Source organism: Pantherophis guttatus, chromosome 1 (assembly GCF_059756535.1).
Source record: "Pantherophis guttatus breed Tessera chromosome 1, ASM5975653v1, whole genome shotgun sequence".
Taxonomy (NCBI): Eukaryota; Metazoa; Chordata; class Lepidosauria; order Squamata; family Colubridae; genus Pantherophis; species Pantherophis guttatus.
The window spans coordinates 117,837,709-117,859,454 of NC_142063.1; the positions used below are offsets into that span (position 1 = coordinate 117,837,709).

The 21,746-nt window shown below is 42.9% G+C and overlaps 1 protein-coding gene across 8 annotated transcripts in view; it reads right to left on the minus strand.

Moving 5' to 3' along the window:
- The window catches only part of ASIC4 (acid sensing ion channel subunit family member 4), a 277,599-nt gene that overhangs the window by 17,236 nt on the left and 238,617 nt on the right, over positions 1 to 21,746 (minus strand). For 4 of the 8 annotated variants that reach the window (XM_060687856.2, XM_034433793.3, XM_087883772.1 and 1 more), the window contains exons 2-8: positions 17,889 to 18,033; positions 16,648 to 16,775; positions 12,091 to 12,250; positions 9,394 to 9,450; positions 4,425 to 4,578; positions 4,140 to 4,231; positions 2,332 to 2,411 (exon numbers count right to left, since the gene is read on the minus strand). In XM_060687856.2, the coding sequence (XP_060543839.2) occupies positions 2,332 to 2,411; positions 4,140 to 4,231; positions 4,425 to 4,578; positions 9,394 to 9,450; positions 12,091 to 12,250; positions 16,648 to 16,775; positions 17,889 to 18,033 (816 nt within the window). Of the gene's footprint in view, positions 1 to 2,331; positions 2,412 to 4,139; positions 4,232 to 4,424; positions 4,579 to 9,393; positions 9,451 to 12,090; positions 12,272 to 16,647; positions 16,776 to 17,888; positions 18,034 to 21,746 lie in introns of all 8 variants that reach the window. The other 4 variants (XM_060687855.2, XM_034433792.3, XM_060687857.2 and 1 more) reach the window with 1 other exon arrangement.

Here is a 21,746-nt window from a genome sequence, read left to right on the forward strand (position 1 = left end):
GACAGAGGGAGAATGACCACAGCAGGGCTTCTGAGGTGGCTGTATTGCAGAAAAATAACTGTAACCCTTGATTATTTTCAATGGCTTTTTTCAATGTTTTTTATGTTGCAAGGCTTCCAGAGTCGTCGTATACGAGATGGGCAGACAATAAATTAAATTAAACAAATAAATCCCTTTCTCTAGTTTTCCATTGCTCATCAAGCTCACCACGTGGGCCAGTGGGGTTTCAGTCAAAGGCCCAATGTTGCAAAGCAGAGGTACAGAGCTTTGGAAGGCTACAGGCTGCCTTCTGGTAGGGCATGTGCCAGAGGACCAGGAATATTTAACATTTAACAGTATTTAACAGTAGCAGAGTTGGAAGGGACCTTGGAGGTCATCTAGTCCAACCCCCTGCTCACGCGGGAGACCTGTACTAGGGATTCGAACTGCCGAATTGCCAACCTTTTTGATCGACAAGCTCAGTGTTTTAGCCATTGAGCCATCTAGTCAGAATAAAAGAGATCTCTATTTTTTAAAATGTAAGATTATGATTGATTTATTAATTGACTGATTGATTGTCCAGGTGTCTAGGCCATTGCAATCAGGGCTGCCAGTTGGTAAAATTACTACCCATCGCTTAGTAATTTCTCCACTGTAAAGGTACAATTTATGGGTCAATTTTGAAAGCCTTTGGGGTCTTTCATCAAAGGCTTGGGGCTTCTGATTGCATTCTTCACTGTTTAGCTGGTAATCTGAGGACACAGATAGTGGGAAATATTGCCAGCAAGCCTCTTTTGTTTGAAGAGTGGAAAAATGCCCCTCCTCTACTTCTTATTGAATATATTTTAAGGTTCACCGAATGTTGCTTTATACTGTTGCATCTATTTTATAGCTGCTTTAATTATAAACCTCTTCGTGTTGCTTCATTCTAAGAAGCAGTAGATAGACATATTAAGTCATAAATACAGTACATTATGCACATACATTTCAATGCATAAATAGTGTGTTCATCTACTATATTACACTATGATTTGTTTAACCGTATTTTAATAAATAAGCTACTACTGTCTGGGTTCATGTAACACAGAAAGTCAAATCCAAAAACACAGTTTGTTCCTCTGGAGCCTGGATGGTATGTAGCCTGAACCTGTTGTTTGATGGTCTTCAGGACATCCTTTGAACATGACTGCTGAAAATCAAAGTCATTGTTTCCTGTCTCTTTGCAGTAAGAAATATACAAAAACTTTCCCAATTCCAGAAAAACAAAATCCTGACCTTGTCCGTTTTGGGCCCTTTGTCCACATATCCCCACTCCACCACCCAAAACCCACACAGTGCAGATCATGGTTATCAATATAGTTGAACTTCAGCTTTGATCACCCCACCTACTGGTCCTGTCAATTGGGGCTAACCAGAATCAGAAATCCAGCTAGATTCCAGGTCCCTCAGCCCTTTGCTCTAGGAAGAGGTATTTATTTCACAGTTGAGGTCAGTCAGCATAACTCTCAAAAAGACGAGGTCCCAAAGATGCTTTTTCAAGAGGCAACTGGACTTTCTGGTTTTTTCTTTAAAGACGTTTTGCTTCTCATCCAAGAAGCTACTTCAGCTCTCGGATGCTTCTTGGATAAGAAGTGTTAGGAAATGATTTTACCTAACTTGTTGGGTTGGCAATATATAAACCAGAAATATAGCTTTAAGACTGCTATATTGCTGTATTGCATCATACTGTGTCCTGATTGGTTAGCTCTGTAGCCAATGTCCTTAAAAGGGAGCTAGAAACCTGATTTGTTTCTCTTTGCTAATATCTTTGCTGTTTGCTGTGTGCTTTTTACTGCTCTTTGCTACTGTTTGCAACTGTTTATCGTGTATGACTACAACGACTGGTAAGAAGACTTTGTTATTGGATTATCCCTGGACTATTGTTTGATATTTACTGCTTTATATGTGTATGACCTGAACTGTTTATTGGACTGTGCCTTATTACTATTTCCTGAAAGTAAACACAACTCAGTGTATCTGTGTGTTGGCTGTGTTATTTCCTAACTACTCTCTATCGCTTTCATGTGCACACCCTTGCTACTCAAGGGTTGCTCTGCCAATTCCTTAACAAGAAGCGAAATGCCTTCAAAGAAAAAAACCCAGAAAGTCCAGTTGTCGCTTGAAAAAGCAACTTTGGGACAACCATGAGCTGGATGACTGAGAATCTCCATAGACGAACAGATGAGGATTCATCATTTAGTGACAGAATTGGATTTAGTACAGGGCAGGAGAAATTTGGCTTTCCTCCACTTTTCCAGTGCAACAACTTTCTCCTTCCAGCCCAGCCTACTCTGTTTCTGAGTGGGTTCTTACCTCACAGATGTAGTCCAAGATTTCCAAGATGGTTAAGACACTGGCCCCAATGAAGAGGCCCATCTGGCCTCCAATGTCCCCTAGTGGACAAAGAAGAGGACAAGGATTGGCATCTTGAAAGTAACCAGCCAGGAGTTGAAAATACAGGTAGTCGTCGACATACGACCGCAATTGGACCCAAAATTTCTGTTGCTAAGCGAGACATTTGTTAAGTGAGCGTTGTCCCATTTTACAAACTTTCTTGCCATCATTGTTAAGTGAATCACTGCAGTTGTTCCAAGTTAGCAACACGGGTGTTAAGTGAATCTGGCTTCCCCACTGATTGCTTGTCAGAAGGTTGCAAAGGGGGAAATCATAGGACCTCAGGTCACTGTAACTGTCATAAATATGAGTCATCTGACAGGCATCTGAATTTTGATCATGTGACCAGGGGGAGGCTAAAAGAATTGTGTAAGTGTGAAAAATGATCATAAGTCCCTTTTTTCAGTGCTGTTGTAACTCTGAATGGTCACTAAATGAACTGTTGTAAGTCGAGGACTCCCTGTATTGATAGCTGGGAAGGACTGGGTGATGGGGTTTGAAGGCTGGTGTCAGGGTTCTAAGTAACACCCCCAACGAAATAAGACTCCGAGGCTTGAGCTTCCTCAAAGTTCCACTTTATTAGAGATGTCATATTGGCACATCTGGGAAAACCCGAATCTGAAAGTTTCCAGGTTTTCCCCACCTAAAAGAAAGTTCAAGTCCCTGCCCAGCACCCACATATCCATCACATGATCCAATCAGGCACCATCCAAAATCTGGAGATACCTCCCAGTCACCTCATCGCAGCTGCAGGGCAAGGCGGCCTTGACTCTCTGAGAAAGAATGTTATTTTGACTATATATCCTCCACACTCCATACAATCCCCCCCCCCAAGGTTCCCACAACAGAAAATGTGGCAGGCCTGAAGTAAAAGATGGCTTCCAGGTCTGACAGCTGGATGGCAAACATGGCTCTGCTTTCCCTGGGATCATCATCCCACTTCTTTTTTGGGAGCACTCCAGGATTCTCTCTGTCTCCTCCAGAAGGAGATGAAGGAGGGATAGGTGCAAATGCTGCTATAGGCGAGCCACAGGTACCACAATTCTTGAATAGGTGGTGCCTTGTGGCGAATTCTGGAAGCCTGATCTAGGTGCCCTCTTCTCTGTCACTGTGGAGACTTTCTAAAGGAAGGAATGCTCGGAGGAGGTGCCACCAGTTATGGAGGCTAGACGGCAGTGGTGAAATCCATTTTTTTTTGCTACCGGTTCTGTGGGCATGGCTTGGTGGGTGTGGCAGGGGAAGGATACTGTAAAATCTCCATTCCCACCCCACTCCTGGGGGAAGGATATTGCAAAATCTCCATTCCCACCCCACTCTGGGGCCAGCCAGAAGTGGTATTTGCCAGTCCTCCGAACTACTCAAAATTTCCGCTACCGGTTCTCCGAACTGCTCAAAATATCCACTACCAGTTCTCCAGAACCTATCAGAACCTGCTGGATTTCACCCCTGCTAGACGGCCTTCTTGCAGTTCTTAGCTCAGGATCAGAAAGGGCCACTAAAGTTGCTATAAGACCCAACACGGCTCTGGTAACAGTCCTCAGCCGAAGCCATCCTGGGTCAAAACGAGACTCGCTCGCTCACCCTTTTTGTCTGCTCACACAATCCTTGCCTCCTCAAAGCACTTGCTTTGCTCCCAGGGTTGAAGCTTCACCTTGGGGGAATGGCAGAGAAGAAGCCTACATAGAAGCCCTGTCAGATTGTATGCCTTCTTCTGTTCAATCACTCACCCAGAAGCCCTGCCAGATTGTATGCCTTCTTCTGTTCAATCGCTTCATAATTCAGTGCTTCAAAGAAGATATCCAACACCAAGAAGTTCTCCCTTAGGACAGTGGGAATAACGGAAGGAGGAGAGAGAAGATTTACAAGCAGAGCTTTTCCATATATCCCTCCATAGAGGCCTCCAGGCCTTATCTGCTGTAGTTTTGTGCCACCACCACAGTCTAGGAAGTTTGCCCACTGACTTGAGCTACTATCTGAATTCTTCAGGTACTCCTCAGCAACATGATACTCACCGGATATAGGTCTCATTGCGGTTGTATTTGCGAGCAAGGTACCGGGCTGAGCCCTTGTTGGGAATGCGTACCATGGAAATCTCCTTGCCGTAGCGGGTCAAATTACATGGCGTGGGACAGATACAGCGTTCCTGGAAATCTTCAATGGCTGTATCTAGGAGTGAAAAGGTGCATGGGCAGGACAGACCTGCTTTAGAATAACATACCATGCTGAAAAGGAAATTGCTATCTCCACATGGACTAGATCACTGGCAGGCATCCCCAGGGTTACAAGTCATATACATTTTTCAGGGATTTTGACTGCAGCCTACATATGTACCCAAGTCAAGTCATCCTTGCTGGTTGCTCAACAGATCGGGGGGGCAGAGCAGGGGTGGGTTCTAATTTTTTTTACTACCAGTTCTGTGGGCGTGGCTTATTTTGTGGGCGTGGTTTGATGGTCATGTGACAATTCTTTAGGATTTAGCAGAAGTAATGGCCTACCAGGCTTTTAACTGCTTGCAGGGCTGTACCAGTCTACCCATTTGTTTTTGGAGGCACGGGTCTACTCATTTGTTTTTGGAGGCACGGGTCTACTCATTTGTTTTTGGAGGCACCGGTCTACTCATTTGTTTTTGGAGGCACCGGTCTACCCATTTGTTTTTGGAGGCACGGGTCTACTCATTTGTTTTTGGAGGCACGGGTCTACTCATTTGTTTTTGGAGGCACCGGTCTACTCATTTCTTTTTGGAGGCACCGGTCTACCCATTTGTTTTTGGAGGCACGGGTCTACTCATTTGTTTTTGGAGGCACCGGTCTACTCATTTGTTTTTGGAGGCACCGGTCTACTCATTTGTTTTTGGAGGCATCGGTCTACCCATTTGTTTTTGGAGTGCACTGGTCTACCACCACACTGCCTTTTAACACTGATCAGCTGTAGGGTGGCCCTTTGAAGCCCCGCGGCAAGAGTTTAAACAGTTTTTTTTCCTTCTAGCCGATCAGCTGGGACTTGGGAGGCAGCAAATAGATTGGGGGCGGGGCCAAATAAAAGGTAAGAATAATGTGGGGGGCGGGGCGGGAGGGCCTAGGTCCCAAACAAAGAGAACCGGTTCGGTGACGTCATATTGTCACTGCTACCAGCTTGACCGAACCGGGCTGAACCGGGAGGAACCCACCACTGGGGCCGAGCACTTGAGAAGAACTATTCCCACACGCTTTATACTCTAGCTATCTTGTACTTTGGCCAAACAAGTATTTCATTTTACTATGCATATGGGTCTCATGAGACAAACATGGGAAGTAGAAAGTTGGGTGTACTTATTTAAGTTTAGATGGGAGAGATGGTAGCTTTGGTCATAACTGCAGATGTATGGATGTTTTGATTTTGTAAACTGCCAAAGGTCACAATATTGCAGTACTGTACTATGAGCAGCTAAGAAATAAATAACTTCCCCCCAGTATGTCCATACCCACCACAAGTATAGCAGCTCCCACTCATTGCAGGGGGGGGGGTTAGAATTGCCTGCTCTTGCTCTAGATCCCTTGCAAAATTGCTACTGATCAACATTCCCACACGGCCGTCTTAGGATAGTTCACAGCATTCTCAGCACTTGTTATTTCAGCTCAACCATATCACACTCACACATTTTCATCAGGCTGGAAGCTATTTTCTTTCCCCTCTATCAAGCTCAATAAAGCCAAGCTTGAAAATTGGGATTTCAGCTACCCTGAAAATTTTGTGAAGTCATCATATAAATAATTCCTGGTTGTTGTTTTTTTAGAGTGAAGTATAAATGGATGGGGGCACTCATTGCCCATTAAAAATACAGTCTCAACCTGTGGTCTGCAGACCCCTGGGGGGCCACAATGTCATCCCAGGGGATCTGTGAATGCTTGAAGAAATGCTATGATTTAAATCTTGAGTTAAGTCTTGGGGGTCCATGGACACAAAAAGTATTTAAAGGAGGACCATGGTGAAGGAAAGACCGAGAACCACTGCTATATACCAAAAGTGCATTAGGTAAACAAAAGAAAGAAATATATAGCCCAAAGTTCATGGACAATGTGTATCTCCATCCATTCACACATTTTCCATTCACAGAGCAATATACTCGCCATCATTTATAGTTATCACTTCCTCCTTCTCTCTCTAAGGTGAGTATGTCTTAGGCATTAGTAAAACCTGGCAAGATGAAACTAACAAGTGGATTACAAAGCTAGAAGGCTATGATTTATACAAAATTAATAGATCTGAAAAAAGGGGAGGAGGCAATATATGTGAGGAAGTACATACATCTGTAGCAATTCACGGATTTCAGCCTAAGGGTTCAGCAATAACATCTGGCTGAGAATACATAGGAGAAAAATCTATTGTTGAGATTGCTGAATCAGACAAAAAAAAATCTGAACAAAGCCCTCCTGGACCAGATGACAGAACTTTTAGGGAGGAGATCTGTAATAATAACAGGAGATCTGCTATTTTTCAAGTCTGAAGGAAAATAAGATCAACTAAGGATGCAAAATCCCCCAAATTCCTCAGTAGTTCTTGCCGACTGCCTCATTTTTTTAGGAAGTTGAAGTACAGATCAGGAGAACAGCCCTTCCAGGTCTGGTTCTAAACAATAGCAAAGAACTGGTTGAGGAATTGGAAATAGTGAGGCCATGGATGGAAATGACCACAGCCTTGTGCTTCAAGAATCACTCTTACCGCAAAAGGAAGTATATCATACATACAGAGTCACACATACATTTTTTACTTCAAGACAACGAACTTCAGGGAGCTTAGAGCAGTGGTTCCCAACCTTTTTTTGGCCGTGCCCCACCTAAGCATCTCTAAAATCCTGATGCCCCCCCTGCAGTGGTGGGTTGCTCCCGGTTCTGTCCGGTTCTTTAGAACCAGTAGTAAAAGTGGCAGAAGGCTCCGCTTACCTGCCAGGACTTCATAATTGATGATTTGCGCGTGCGCAGAAGCGCACACATGTTCGCAAGTGAAGCAAGCGCGCACGCTCCCATTCCAAACCAGTAGTAAAGATAAGTAGAACCCACCTCTGTCCCCCTGTGACATATAATCCTTACTTTACTCAAAAAATGAACTCTACTCACTGCAGAGGAAGCCTAAAAGCCCATTAATTTAGTTTAAACAAGGTTCAAATTGCCCCCATTAAAAATCAAATTGCCCCCCTGTGGGGCGTGGGCCCCACGTTGGGAACCACTGGCTTAGAGGTGTATTGGATGAGGTCCCATGGAAAAAAATCCTCAGGTCAAAGGAACATAGGTAAGTTGGGAACTTAAAAAAAACAATAGAATGCTAGAGGCACAATCACACACCACTCAGAAGAGAAGAAAAAGTAGGGAGGGAATAATTTAGGAAACCACAATGGATACACAGGGGCTTTTCGACTGAGCTATTGAAAAGAATTTGTATAGGGAATAGAAACTGGATGAAATCACAAAGGAGGCATGCTATTAAGTAACTAATACTTGCGGAAACTAGAAATGCTTAAGGGGAAAAGAAACTCAAGTTTGCAAGGAAAGCCACAAAAAGAGCTTTTTAGCCATGTCAACCATAAGAGGGAGAAAAAGGAAAGGGTGGGCGCAGGCTGTTAGGAGAGGATGATGGTAGGATGGTTACAGGTGAAGAGCAAAAGGCAGAGCGCCTTAGTTCTTTCTTTGCTTCAGTCTCCCTCCCTCCCTCCCTCCCTCCCTCCCTAAAGGGGAACAGCCATATGTTCCAATGGACCAAAACAGAAGAACTGAGAAAAGCAAACAAGATGGTTAGGGACTGTTTGGCTACTATGGATGAGTTTTATTCCCCAGATCAAATATATCCAAGAAGCTCAAAGGAGCATGCAGATCTTATCTTGGAGCCTCTTTCTGTGATCCTTGGGAAATCATGGAGGATGGGCAATATGCCAGAGAAACGAAGTAGGATAAATACTGTTTGTTGTTCTGTCTTTCCAAAAAAAAAAGGGGGGGGGAGAGGACCTGAGTAATTACAGAGTGGTCACCTTGACAATGATACCAGGCAAAACTCTAGAACAGATTATTAAACAGTCTGTTTGTCATTTAGAAAACAATGCAGCACATAGCAGGAGCCAGCATGGGTTTATCAAGAGCAAGTCACCCCAAATTAATCCGATCTCTGTTTTTTGGAAGAGTGGCCTGTATACATTAATGACTCCATTAAGGTGGGAGAAAGTGATGGGTGGCATGGTGTACATCTCTGTCTCAGACCTGCTATAACTCTCCATTTTTATCAATGACTTAGACTGAAAGAGCTGAGGGACTCAAGGAGTTCATAGATGACACAAACCTCAAAGGGGTGCCCGATACTTTAGATGAAAGGGAGGATACAAGAAGATCTTAAAAAAGGCTTGAGCATTAGAGCTGAAATAAATAGGATGAAATTTAACAGGGGGAAATACAATGTTTCTGTCGCAGGTTCTGCATCCCAGGCTAAAAAATGTAAGGCATGATTTTAGAAAGATAGGACACGAAACATTTCAAGGACAAAGTTTAGTTGGATGTCGGGAGGTGGGGGTGGGGTATAAATCCTAATAGTAGAACTGTTCAAAGATGGTTCAAAAGTCTTTCCTTGGAAGGAGTTGCACTCTACTTTGTTGCAGTTGTTTGGAGATGAATCTATTGGGGATGCTGTAGTAGTGAATTCCTGAAATGGGCTGGGGTTTGGACAATCTCCAGTCCTTATATTTTATCATCTATACAATTCTCCTTTTTCTCCCATACACACCAAATCATCCATCTCCTTCTCCTCCCCATTCTTCCTTTCTCTTGCTATGCACATGCCTTCAAGAGAAGGAGAAGGGCTTTAATTGGCCAATCAAGAGTTTCTGTGGGCTGGAACCTGCCTTAAGAACCAATCAACTACTTCTACAAAAGCAACTAAAACGTTACCTAACCATGACTGTTGTCCAGATCCTCTCCTTATTGTCCCTTCATGGTTTGTTAAGATACCTTCAAAAGTACCTACCTAATATATGGTCAGCACATTCAATGTAGACATTGGGTGAACAGATGGTCTCATTTCCTGAAAGAGAAGAGTGTGGGCAGTAGTTAACCAGAGATGTCTCCTTTACCCAAAACTCAGCTCCTACTATTCTTGGAGTTGGGACAGAGAGAGGGTATCTAATAATTTTGCTATGTGGACGTAGATGAATATACCTTTTATTCTGCTGCCTTGGTATAAATGCATCTGTTGGCTAGAAGCAGGGGAGGGATTCAAAAATTTTAGCAACCGGTTCTCTGCCCAGTTGCTGGGTGGGTGTGGCCATGGTGGCCTGGCCTACGGGGGGGGGAGGGGGTTTTTCACCCTCCCCTAGTTCTGGAGGTTTTCATTGAGCCTCTGGGAGGGTGAAAACGGCCTCCCCCAGGCTCTGGAGGCCCTCTGGAAGTGGGAAACGGGCCCATTTCCAGACTTTCAAAACTTCCGGGAGGCCTGGTTTTCGCCCGCACAGAGCCTCCATGTGGGCACTGCACTTACCTGGCATCCAAACTGGGCTGCGTGGAGACTCCTTGGAGGGGTGGGGCGGGGTGGGTGGGGCCAACTACTCCTTGCAACTACCGATTCAGTGAATCAGATGTAAAATTAGCATCTGGTTCACCCGAACCGGTCCGAACTGGCTGAATCCCACCCCTGGCTAGAAGCCAAAGGAAGACAATATAATGTAACTTTCTCCTCTACATATATTGGACTTATCATCACCACTGAATTGTCAGCATAACAATTGACTTGTTGGGGTGGATGATAGCCAGTGGTGAGATTCAACCAGTTCGCACCACTTCGGGAGAACCAGTTGTTAACTTTCTGAACAGTTTGGCAAACTGGTTGTTGGAAGAAATCATTAGGGCACAGAACCGGTTGTTAAATTACTTGAATCCCACCACTGATGATAGCTGTTGTAGTTCAGCACATATGAAGGACACCAAGTTGGGAAAAGTTAACCAGTGAAATTTCTGTGTAAGTCAATAGCACTTCCACCCTCTGGACTCAGAAATATGGGTCGGAGAGAGTACATATTCCCAGAGGTGATTCAGAGTATTTCAGCATTTGGTGGGAAGGATTGCACGGTGGCCCTATGCTGACAAAGAGAGATCCTATAGATAATGAGGGAGTGAATTGGTTTAAGAACCATTGAAGGATGGTACATGTGGAACTATTTTCAGTCCTACATACCCCAGGCTGTGAGATAGTAGTTTCCCACTTAGAATGCCCAAATTCTAGACTGTAATCATTATGGAGGGGGAAAAAAGCACATTACTGTCCAACCAGGTTGGACTCAGGGCAAAACCCTAAGCCAGTGATGGCTATCTTTTTTGCCGTTGCATGTCAAAAGTGGGGGGAGGGTGGGAGGTCGCGCATGTGCGTGCCCACACCCATAATTCAATGCCCCCCGCGCCTCTCCCCCTGCACATGCGTGCACGACCCATACACACTCTCCCCACTTTTGGCACGTGACGGCAAAAAGATTATGGTGGGCCCGGTAGGCCCGTTTTTGTCCTCCCCAGGCTCCAGAGGTTTTCTTGGAGCCTGGGGAGGGTGAAAACAGCCTTTCCCACCCCTTCGGAGGCCCTCTGGAGGCCGGAAACGGCCTGTTTCTCGACTTCTGGTAGGCCCAAAAATCAGCTGGCCAGCGTGTGCATGTGCGCTGGAGCTGAGCAAGGGCAAAGCTTGCGTGCCCACAGATATGGCTCCGTGTGCCACCTGTGGCACGCGTGCCATAGGTTTGCCATCACGGCCCAAAGCTGAAATTAGTTGATCCATAATGCTACAACCTTGGAAAAGTGGGGCGGGGGGAAGTGCTGGCAGCTGGATCAAGTTTTAATTTTTTCCCTGCCAAACAGGATATGCAGTATAGCATGAGGACAGGGAGGGTGCAAAGCCACCTTCTCCAGACTTGTTCTTCCCAAAAAGATGTCTTTTGGGGTGATGGGGAGTGTGATTCAACATAGTCAGAGAGTACCTACTGGTAGTTGAACAAGAATGGTATACAAATGCTCCCTATCTGAGTTGATTCCTGTACCTTTAACATCACTATGACAATCAAATACCACACGACCACAATTGATCCCCAAATTTCTGTTGTTAAGAGAGACATTTGTTAAGTGAGTTTTGCCCGATTTTGTGACCTTTCTTGTCATAGTTGTTAAGTGAATCACTACAGCTGGTAAGCCAGTAACCTGGTTGTTAAGTGAGTCTGGCTTCCCCATTGACTTTGCTTGTCTGAAGGTCGCAAAAAATGATCACATAACCTTGGGACACAGCAACGGTCATTAAGTATGAACCAGTTGCCAAGTGTCTGAATTTTGATCACATGATTATGGGGATGCTGCAAAGATCGTAACTGTGAAAAATGGCCATAAATCGCTTTTTCCACTGCCGTTGTAACTTTGAGCGGTCACTAAATGAACTGTTGTAAGTCGAGGACTACCTGTCTTTATCAGGTGAAAGATTTCTGAAGCCGGAAACAAATGGAGGGAAAAGTTTTACCAGCTTTGTGTCCGAGTGTCAGATTGTGACATTCAAATCACTGGAACAGATGTGAGGAGCAGATGTGAGCAAAGCCAAGGTTGGCCCCACAGGCTCATGGCAAATCAGTTTCTGGAGCAGATTCTCCAGGCAACTGAAGGGCCTGTAGTCTGTGAGGCAGGCCGAGAAGGCCTCCCTTACCTGGCATATGCACCATGCGACACTGGCAGTTTTGAACCACCGCCTCTTTCTCACACTGCAGCCTGCAAGCAGCAATGCTGTAGCTCTCGTAGCCAGGCAGAGTCTGTTCCTCCTTCAGGCCAGCCTGGCAGCTCCCCCAAGGCTGGGGCAGGTAGGTCAGCTGCAGGAGAAGGGGAGCAAGCTAAACACCAAGAAAAAGCAGTACTCATCCAGTGATGTTGTTACCTGAAAAGCCTCTCCTTATACATGCACATATGCGACCCAACATTCCATCCCCAAACAGGATGCAACTCATTAAAAATACACAACTAGCAATGTGTTTAAATCCATTTTTAAAAACAAAAGGAAAAGTCTACCAAACAATTTAAAAAACAAATAACTTGAAAAGGTTTTCATTCAAAATACTAGCATCATAGCACCAGTTTTTTTTTAAAAAAAATAGAAGATGAACAAGTATAACTGAGGCTGGTGCTGGAAGGAGTGGCACATCCATGAATGATCAGAAAAGGAATTCCAGAACTGGATAGTTGTACCAAAAATGCTCTCCGTTGGGCCACAACTCTGAGAATGTATTTTCTTGTTCCTTTTTCAAGGCCAGATTTCTCCTTCTACAGTAGCCAGCAACCTCTGTTGTAAATAACATTTACCTATTAGAAGTACTAACCATGAATTTCATTCTTAAGGCTAGAAGGTTTTACAGTTGCCTCTGATTTTGTGGGATTCTTCAACCTCTCAGGTTCGTGTATTTGTTTTTCTAAATTATTACACACTCTAGCAGTTTAGAATCCGCACTGAGGAAATCTCTACTTTAAAACACAGTCATTATTATAGCCTCCACATCCTGCAGGATTAGGCTTTGAGTAATATTAAGCGTAAGAGAGATAGGCAGCATCTTCTAATATTAATTAGACATTAGATTTAAATCCATCTTTCCTCCAAGAGCTTAAGCCAGAATACTTCGTCTTCCAATTTTATTCTCCCAACAGCAAGGTTGGATTTAGAGATAGTGACTGGTCCAAATTCCCTCAAAGAGCTCCTGTGGATGAAGACTAAAATGGTAGAGGACCAAAATGTATCTAACTCCATTATCAGAATCTAATGAGGAAATGATATGATGAGAAGTGACCAATCAAACTGATTCCAACAGTTTGACAGAATTCACGGAAATGAAACTTCAGTGAACAAATTTTGGCTTCTCTTTTGCTCTGATTATTTTCTTTCATGCCAATATTTTAACATTCTCTTGAGGGAAAATGAACCATCCATCCGTATACACCAATTCACTAATACATTTGAATATTTTTAAACTGACCCCTGCCTTATGCTGAAATTCAGAGAAAGCCAGATGGCATTAATGACATTTAATCTGAAAATGTGTGGCAGTGGGGTAGAGTAGGAGCAGAGATATCAAATTGTCCCTATTCGGTGCAATTAAGATAATAATGCTTAATACAAGGATATTTCTTGGAATGACTTTTGAGTCATATGATTTTAAAACCTGCACAGCTTTCTCTAATCATAGGAACTGTATTTATCTTCTCAGGTTTTTCCTTGGACACAAATAATGACAGAGTTATTTTGCCATCAGCTCCAGAATCTTAAATAATATTGCCCTTTTTTCCTTTTGTAGAACATATTTACACCTTAAAATTACATTTCTACTTTTCATTTTAATTCTCATGGTTTCTTCAAAGGATCTTGGGAATTGTAGTTCTGTGAAATGTTGGATATTTTTAAAGAAGTTCCTATCCCATAGAACTACAACTGCCACAGTTCCCTGGAAATATGGAATATCCATTAAACCAATTTCAGTAGCGCACAAATATTGGCCCATTCTATCAGAGGCTAGACAAGGAAAACAAAAATGGCCACCTTAAAAAATTAACAGGTATTCTGGTGCTTTCTTTCAAATTGCATTAGAGATGGAAAACTGTAAAATTTACTGAATAACCTGAAAATATGTTCTGCGACTGTCTTTTTTTTGACTGTCAGCTAATAGAGTTACTGCTTTATTTAACTCCTTTGGAAGTCAAGAGCCTGATTAAGTTATCCAGGCTTGACTCACAGTATGATCTCCTCAGGAGAATTCACTGTAGTAGTCTACATCCAGCATCTGCTTCTGGATGTGGACTGGAACTGACTGGGAGAGATCTCTGTTCAATGAGACTCCAACTCATCGTTTTTTATTTATTTATTTATTTTATTCAATTTATATTCCGCCCTTCTCCAAGTGGACTCAGGGCGGTGCACAGCCAGACTAAAACACATATCGATACAAAATTTAAAATTATTAAAAGAATTAAATAACTGTGGCCCAAAAATTTAAAACATTGAAACTAAAACCCCTTTGACAATTTAAAAAGCTAAAAACTAAAAAGGGGAGGGGGTTTCACGCCAGCCCTGCTTAATGGAAAAGAAAAGTTTTTAGGGCACGGCGAAAAACCTGGAGATCCGATATCCTTCGTATCTCCGGGGGCAAATCGTTCCAGAGGGCAGGAGCTGCCACAGAGAAGGCCCTCCCCCTGGGGGTCGCCAGCCGACATTGCCTGGCTGACGGCACCCTGAGGAGTCCCTCTCTGTGGGAGCGCACTGGTTGGTGGGAGGCTATCGGCGGCCGAAGGCGGTCCCGCAAATACCCAGGTCCCATGCCATGGAGCGCTTTAAAGGTCGTGACCAACACCTTGTAGCGCACCCGGAAGACCACTGGAAGCCAATGCAGCTCACTCAGGAGAGGTGTCACATGGGAGCGGCCCCTCGCTCCCATAATCCCCCGTGCGGCTGCATTCTGCACCAGTTGGAGCCTCCGGGTGCTCCTCAAGGGGAGCCCCATGTAGAGAGCATTGCAGTAGTCCAGGCGGGAAGTGACGAGCGCCTGAGTGACTGTGCGTAGGGAATCCCAATCCAGAAAGGGACGTAACTGGCGAATCAGGCGGCCCTGATAAAAAGCCCCCCTGGCCACGGCCATCATATGCTCTTCTAAAGACAGCTGTGCATCCAGGAGGACACCCAAGTTGCGAGCCCTATCCGTATTGATAACTAGACAACCCATGCACTATTGGATCATCATTTCAAGGATATTTCTTTACCTAAACAGAAACAGAATGACCACAGCTGGGCGAAAGAGCAGTGGAAGCAGGAGTGACTTCTAACTTCCTTCCACATTGAGTTTCCTTATGTGAAACTGGGAGAGAGCATCAGAAATCTTCCTCCATTCCTCTTTTCCTGTCATTCAGTCATTTCCTTCCCTTCCTTCCCTCCCTCCTGCAATTAAGTGGCTGCTGACAATGAGAGTTTTTGTAGTATATAGAGCTTTCCACACCTCCAGCTAGTCTTACTAATCAAATATGAGTCCTATGATTTTGTTATGATGATATTCTGTTAGCCTTTCATAAGGCCCTAAAATCCTGGCTGTGTTCTGGGTTGCTGAATGTGTTAAGGGCCCCGTTTCCTGGCTATATTATGGTCAAGTATCTCAGCTGCTATGCATAGTTATTTTGGATGTTTTTAGTGTTTTTATTATTTTAAAATGTTTTTAGAATTTTTAACTGTAATATTTTTTTAAATTGTAAGCCACCCGGAGTCATTGACTGAGAAAATTGAATAAATGAACAAAGAAATAAATAAATAAATTCTAGACCACATCCTTTGAGAATGTTTTCACCAAAATGTTATAGTCCAACCAGGTTTGATTTTTTTACAGTTCATAGCTGATTGAAGGGATGAACATCATTTGAGAAATGTGATGCTGCATTACAGATTTCTCCAGTTTAATAACTTCCGGATATGCAGCACTACAATTTCCAAATCTCCCAGTCAGTTTGGAATTGAAACAAAAATATTGGGGAAAGGACCTGCTTGTGAAAAACTAATTTTTCCTTCCTTCCTTCCTTCCTTCCTTCCTTCCTTCCTTCCTTCCTTCCTTCCTTCCTCCCTCCCTCCCTCTCTCCCATCCATCCATCCATCCATCCATCCATCATTTGAATTAGTTGGCTTCCAATCTCACCTTGGCAATTCTGGGTGTCTTATAAAATGTTAAACCATAATACAAATGGACAAAACCACAGTACATACAGTACATTAGCAGCCAAGGTAAAAAACAATCTGCCACAGATGAACAAGAAACTCACATATCAATCTGACCATATGCCAGGGAACACATCCAAGTATTTGAGGCTTTGCAAAAAGCCAACAGGGTCAGGGCCAATATAATTTTGGGGGAAATGATGTTCCGAATGGTGTTCAGATGCTGTAATAGTAAAAGCATGTTTTCTGGGCTTCTGTTCACTCTGTCAACTTTTGTCTATATGCTATCATGACCCAGTCAATGGCATCCCTCCTTCTTACTCCCACCATTCTTGTCCAGTGATGAGGACCCAAATTGTTGGAGGCAATATGCTGACTCTGTAAACCGCTTAGAAAAGGCTGTAAAGCACTGTAAAGCAGTAAAGCGGTATATAAGTCTAAGTGATATTGCTATTGCTATTCTCAGCTTCTCCCCAAAAATGTCCTGATTCACTCTTCATCAAGCTAGAGGAACTTCTACTTTCTGGCTCTTACCCGCTGCTCCTGGCAGGAAACGAAGGTCTGGAAACCAGGGGAGACTCCAAATCCCAACTGATGAATGTAGGGTGGCTCATCCTGGCTATGGATCTGTACCCGGATTCCAGCTTCAAATGATGTTTCATCTGGAACAAGAAGTGGTGGTGCCATGTTAGGATTTTTTTTGGGTGGGCTAGACATCAGTGGACTATGTCCATTCATCTGACAACCATGATGATGTATTTATGCTACTCATTGTAGGCACATTTTTTTGCCCTTATGACTGTGTTTGTTTCCTGCCTTGTCAAGGGGATTTGTTAGTTACTAAATAATAAAAGCAGTCAAATATATAGAGAGAGATTTATTAATGGCTATATATTACAACTTTTAAAAAGATCACAGACACACTGCCAGGATCTCTAGAATTGATACATTACTTTTTCATGAGTCTGACGTGGTGGTATATCTACCATAATTAATCTTTGTATTATTTCCAACCAAACTCAATGTTGGAAAGGAGTTGCCAGCTCCTCTTTCTGAGCCTCCCTTCACCTCCCCAGTCACATGACCCGGATTGCATTTATTACTAAGGGATTAGAAAGAATTCTAAAAGCTGTCATTTGTATACTTTCCCTGCTTTGTTTAAAACACAAAATATGGAGTGATAACCGAACTATTTGGATATTCGTTATATTTTTGATATTCAGGTACTGAACAGGGTATGCAGCAGCTTTCCTAACTTTGGGAACTCAGGTCTTCGACTCTCAACACATTTGGAGGAGAACAGAAACCTGATACAGAATTTTTTTACTATTACAAGTAACACATTTGTGAATCTTAGTTAGTTTCACTTTAAAACAGATAGTAATATAATCAATATTTCAGTGTTTTTGGGATTGTATGTAGTATTTTACATGCACTTTTTCTTTTTACGACCCTTTAATTCCTTTATTCAGTGTAGAACAGGGCAACTGAATGGAGCTGAGCATTTACTGGCCAAATGAGCTTAGCTGAGTTTGTAGCAGATATTTTCTCTTTGCACCCAGATAGAGAAATATCTGCCGCTGCCTAGGATTGAACTCTCAACCTTCCGAGTGAGAGGCGAGTATCTTCACTTCTAGGCCACCATGCTGCTTAATATCTGTCATGCATAAAAGGAACAAAATAGAAAGTCAGCACAGGGATAGCCCTCTGGACTAATACTAATAATGTAAGGACTCCAGAATCATGTCTCTTCCTAATAGCTTGCAAGTTCTTACTGGTTTCTCTCCAGATGGGCAGGTATTCCTCCTGTTGGATATCCAACATGATCTCCAGCCCGTTCCCCATCCCACTCTGGCGAGTCATCCGTGCTTTGTTTCGGTCACCATTGAATGTGTAGCATTTTCCATAGCGGGTGTAGACCTATGGAGAAAGGACAGATCAAAGGAGTCCAATATTCAGAGAATGCCAACAATACTGCAGATATCAGTATGGTTACCAGGAGTGGAAAGATTTCCCTTCACCTGTGTGTATTCTAATCCTAATCTATTCTTCACTCTGTTTACTTCTGTTTCTTTTCCTCCCCCTTCCTTTGCTTTTAAAAAAGCACTTAATGAGAGAGAGAGGGAGGGAGGAAGAGAGAAAGAGAGAGAGAAAGAGACAGACAGACAGACATCCGGAGAGCTTCAATCCTGCCTGATAAAGTTTATTTCTTGGCTACTTTCATCACATCAGGGGACAATTCACTCCAGCATAAAAGAGAGATGGATATAACAATCCAGAGAGGAATGAAATTATATAGCCACACAAGAAACAAAGAACACTACAGTCTTTACAAAGCCAGAGGGCACATTTATTGTGCACTTCTCAGGGGCACCTAGCTGGTCACTGAGAAGCAAACATAGAACTAAAAAAGATTTTGATGTGATCGAGTGGCTTTTGTAATTTTATAATATACAATTACTGCATTGCAGCTATCTGATTTTTCTAAGACTGGAGTTGGAGAAGGGGAGACAAATGGTCCTGGAAATCAAAGACCATAGCAACCTCCAGAATTCAATAACAAGTTTGAAAGGGATACTAATTAGAGAGGAACCAACATGAAATCCAACAACAGATATCCCTCAAGGAGTGATGTTGGCTGCATTTGTATCTTGAGTTCTCAAGAAGTTCAACCACTTTCTTAAACAAATTAGGGGAACCATTCTAAATTTTGTAAGCCACACAGAATCACCTACATGTGAGATGGACGACTATTGAAATTTGTTTAATAAATAAAAACTCTTATCTTTTGACACTCATCAGATACTATCGGGATATTAATACTAATCACTTTAGAACAATTCCCTTTTCTCTTGGTCACTGTCAGTCTAATATTCCAGATTTCTGAGCTCTGGGATCTATCAGAAATATTTTAGGATTTTTTTCCCCCTGTAGAATCAAGATACACACAATACTTTGATAATCTCAGTAGGTGAAGCCATGGTAGTTTTTGTCAAAACCAATGGGTGGCTTATTAACAGAGATAATAGCTATAATAGAAGTGCTGTTCTGACACTAGGAGAAAAGAATATCAATTACCAAGAAAACAGAAGTGAAATAGAAGCTTGGTTTCTATTCATATTTTTCTCCAAGTCACAGTGCTAAGCCGTATCCTAAAATTCATAGCATCTTAGTCTCCAGGACTATGGGTCATAATTTCAGAATGAAAAATAACAGGAGCCTATGATGAAAGAGTAGATTACTTGCAATCTGCTAAAACAAGTAAAGGTTTACTGGCCACCTCTTTTTATAAGGAAGGAAGGCAGAGATCTCAGGGGGACTTAGAAAGGGAGGCTAATAAAAAATTCAGATAATGGGACACAGAATAAAAAAGAGAAAGTAAGAGCAGATAACCTGTACACATAAAATAAAATGCAGTCATTGGTAGCCCTTGCTCTGTAAAATAAGTCCAGAGAAGTTCATGGATGTGATTCTGAAAAGGAAACGTTTACATCCCATGCTATCTATTCATACAGTGTTACTGATAAATAAAATTTAACTGCTTATAATCAGCGGGTCTTCTGAATAAATAAGAAGTAGAATATTCATCCCATCATCTCACAACTGCGATATTATGCTAAAAGAAGAAATTTTAAGAAAGGAGAGAACCACATTTAAGAATGATCATTTTGGTTTGATGGCCACCAGGCTCTGAATTATCCTGATGCTTTTGATCGAATAAATGTGGAGTTTTTTTGCAAATAGCCCTCCAAATTTTTTGTACTCCCAGTTCAACCTTCATATTTCTTCCTCCTCTCCTGTTCCATGAGAATTCCCACCTTCCCTTGCTGTCAACATCCATCCACATGAGCCTCATTCATAACCAAAATTCATGAATGGCTACACAACACACTCACTGGGCACTGCCCTCTTGGCCTAGCATCAGAGAGACAACAACAGGATCATCAGAATGTTCTACCCATTAATGTGGCTTCTGAACAGAAGAAATGTCCACTCCCATACAAGGTTTCCTTGTGATTGAATCATTGTCTGCCAATTTATTGAGAATCCCAGTCCCATGAATTGGCTTGTCCGGGATAGATAACCATTCCAGCAACAAATGAACAGTCTCTTTTCCTAATAGTGATATAAATTGTTCTGCTATTTTTTCACTCTTCCTCTCAATAATAGTTCATAAGCACCCACTTAGGTTGTTTTACAACAGGGAATTTGGTGCACTCTACTGTTGTGACCTAGGCTTACTGAGTCATTAAAACACCCAAAAACCTCTTTTATTGCAACAGCTGTGAATTACTTTCATTCACAGCTGAGTCCCAATTAGTTGCAAAAAGTCCTTCAGGAGAAGTCCTTTGGGATAATCACCAACCTTTATCTCCCTTGCCAGGCTGCCAAAAACCTACTTGGCAAAGCCACACAGAGTCCAGAATCAAACAGAGATGCTGACTGGGAACAGAATTAACAATGTTGCTTTCCTGCAAAGGGCCCACGTGCCTTTGCTCCTCTTTTAAGACTTATGGGAGGGGCCAATCATCTCCAGGCCTTACTCCCGAGTCGTCCCTTTTGTTTTAACTGTTCTTGCCTTCTGGCAGCTCTGCACATGCGTGCACTAGGAACAGGCTCCTCCTGGTTCCTCTGCCTCTCTGATGTTCGACTCTGGAGGCTTCGGAGTCCGTGCATAACTCCCAGATGGCCCTGGCCCCATCTCTGCCTCTGACGCAGAGCCCTCGCCTTTCCCAGACTCCAGGACTGGTCCATGTTCCTCCCCAACCTCCTCACTGTCCGAGTTCGCTGCCAGCTCCGCAGGCTGCTGGTGGATCACAACATCTATATTTTTGGATCATAGTACTCATCAGTCCCAGCCATAAAAAAATGGAGTCCACAAGAATGTGGCCAAAACTTCTTAAGGCTCCAGGTTGTCTGTTCCTGGATAGATTGTGCTTTTCCAATATCTTCTCTGCAGGACACTTTAATAGAAAGACCCTCCACCCACTAAGGAATCTGCAGCAAGTTTTCTAATACTCAAAAGATTCTGAGGCATGTTCTAAGCAACTCTCCCAGTGTCCCACTTACGTCAAACCAACTACAATATCATGTAGGGGTAAGGGCTAAGTGGCTCAGTGCAGCAAACACCCACATTGCAAAAGCTTCAGGTTTATTCCTAGTGACATGGTTCTTCCGCAGCTCAACTGCAGAGACTTGAAGCCAATTGTCAATACTGATCAACAAGAACCACAATGACTTGGACCACAAGTTAAGTATTGTATTGGACAATGGAAGGAATGAAAATGAAAATCAGGTATACAAATGGCCAAAAGATAGCAGATAACTCCGCTATCAACTTCTAGAAATTAATCTGTCCCCTTATCCTTCCTTTTTAGGGCATTCTTCCTATTTCTAGATAACATCATTACAATCAAATAACTAACTTTCCACCCCAGTGCAAAACCTAACAAAGATAAGGATCATCGTACTGGTTTTTACATGGAGATTGAGCAAAGTAAATCCATACTTTCATTTGTTCTCCTTTCTTAATGGCATATATCTATTTCAGTCAGGGTTCAGCCTAATGGATGATCTATGCTAGAAATGGATGTGGAGAATGCATTCCTCCTGGGTCTTTTAGACTTCTTAGA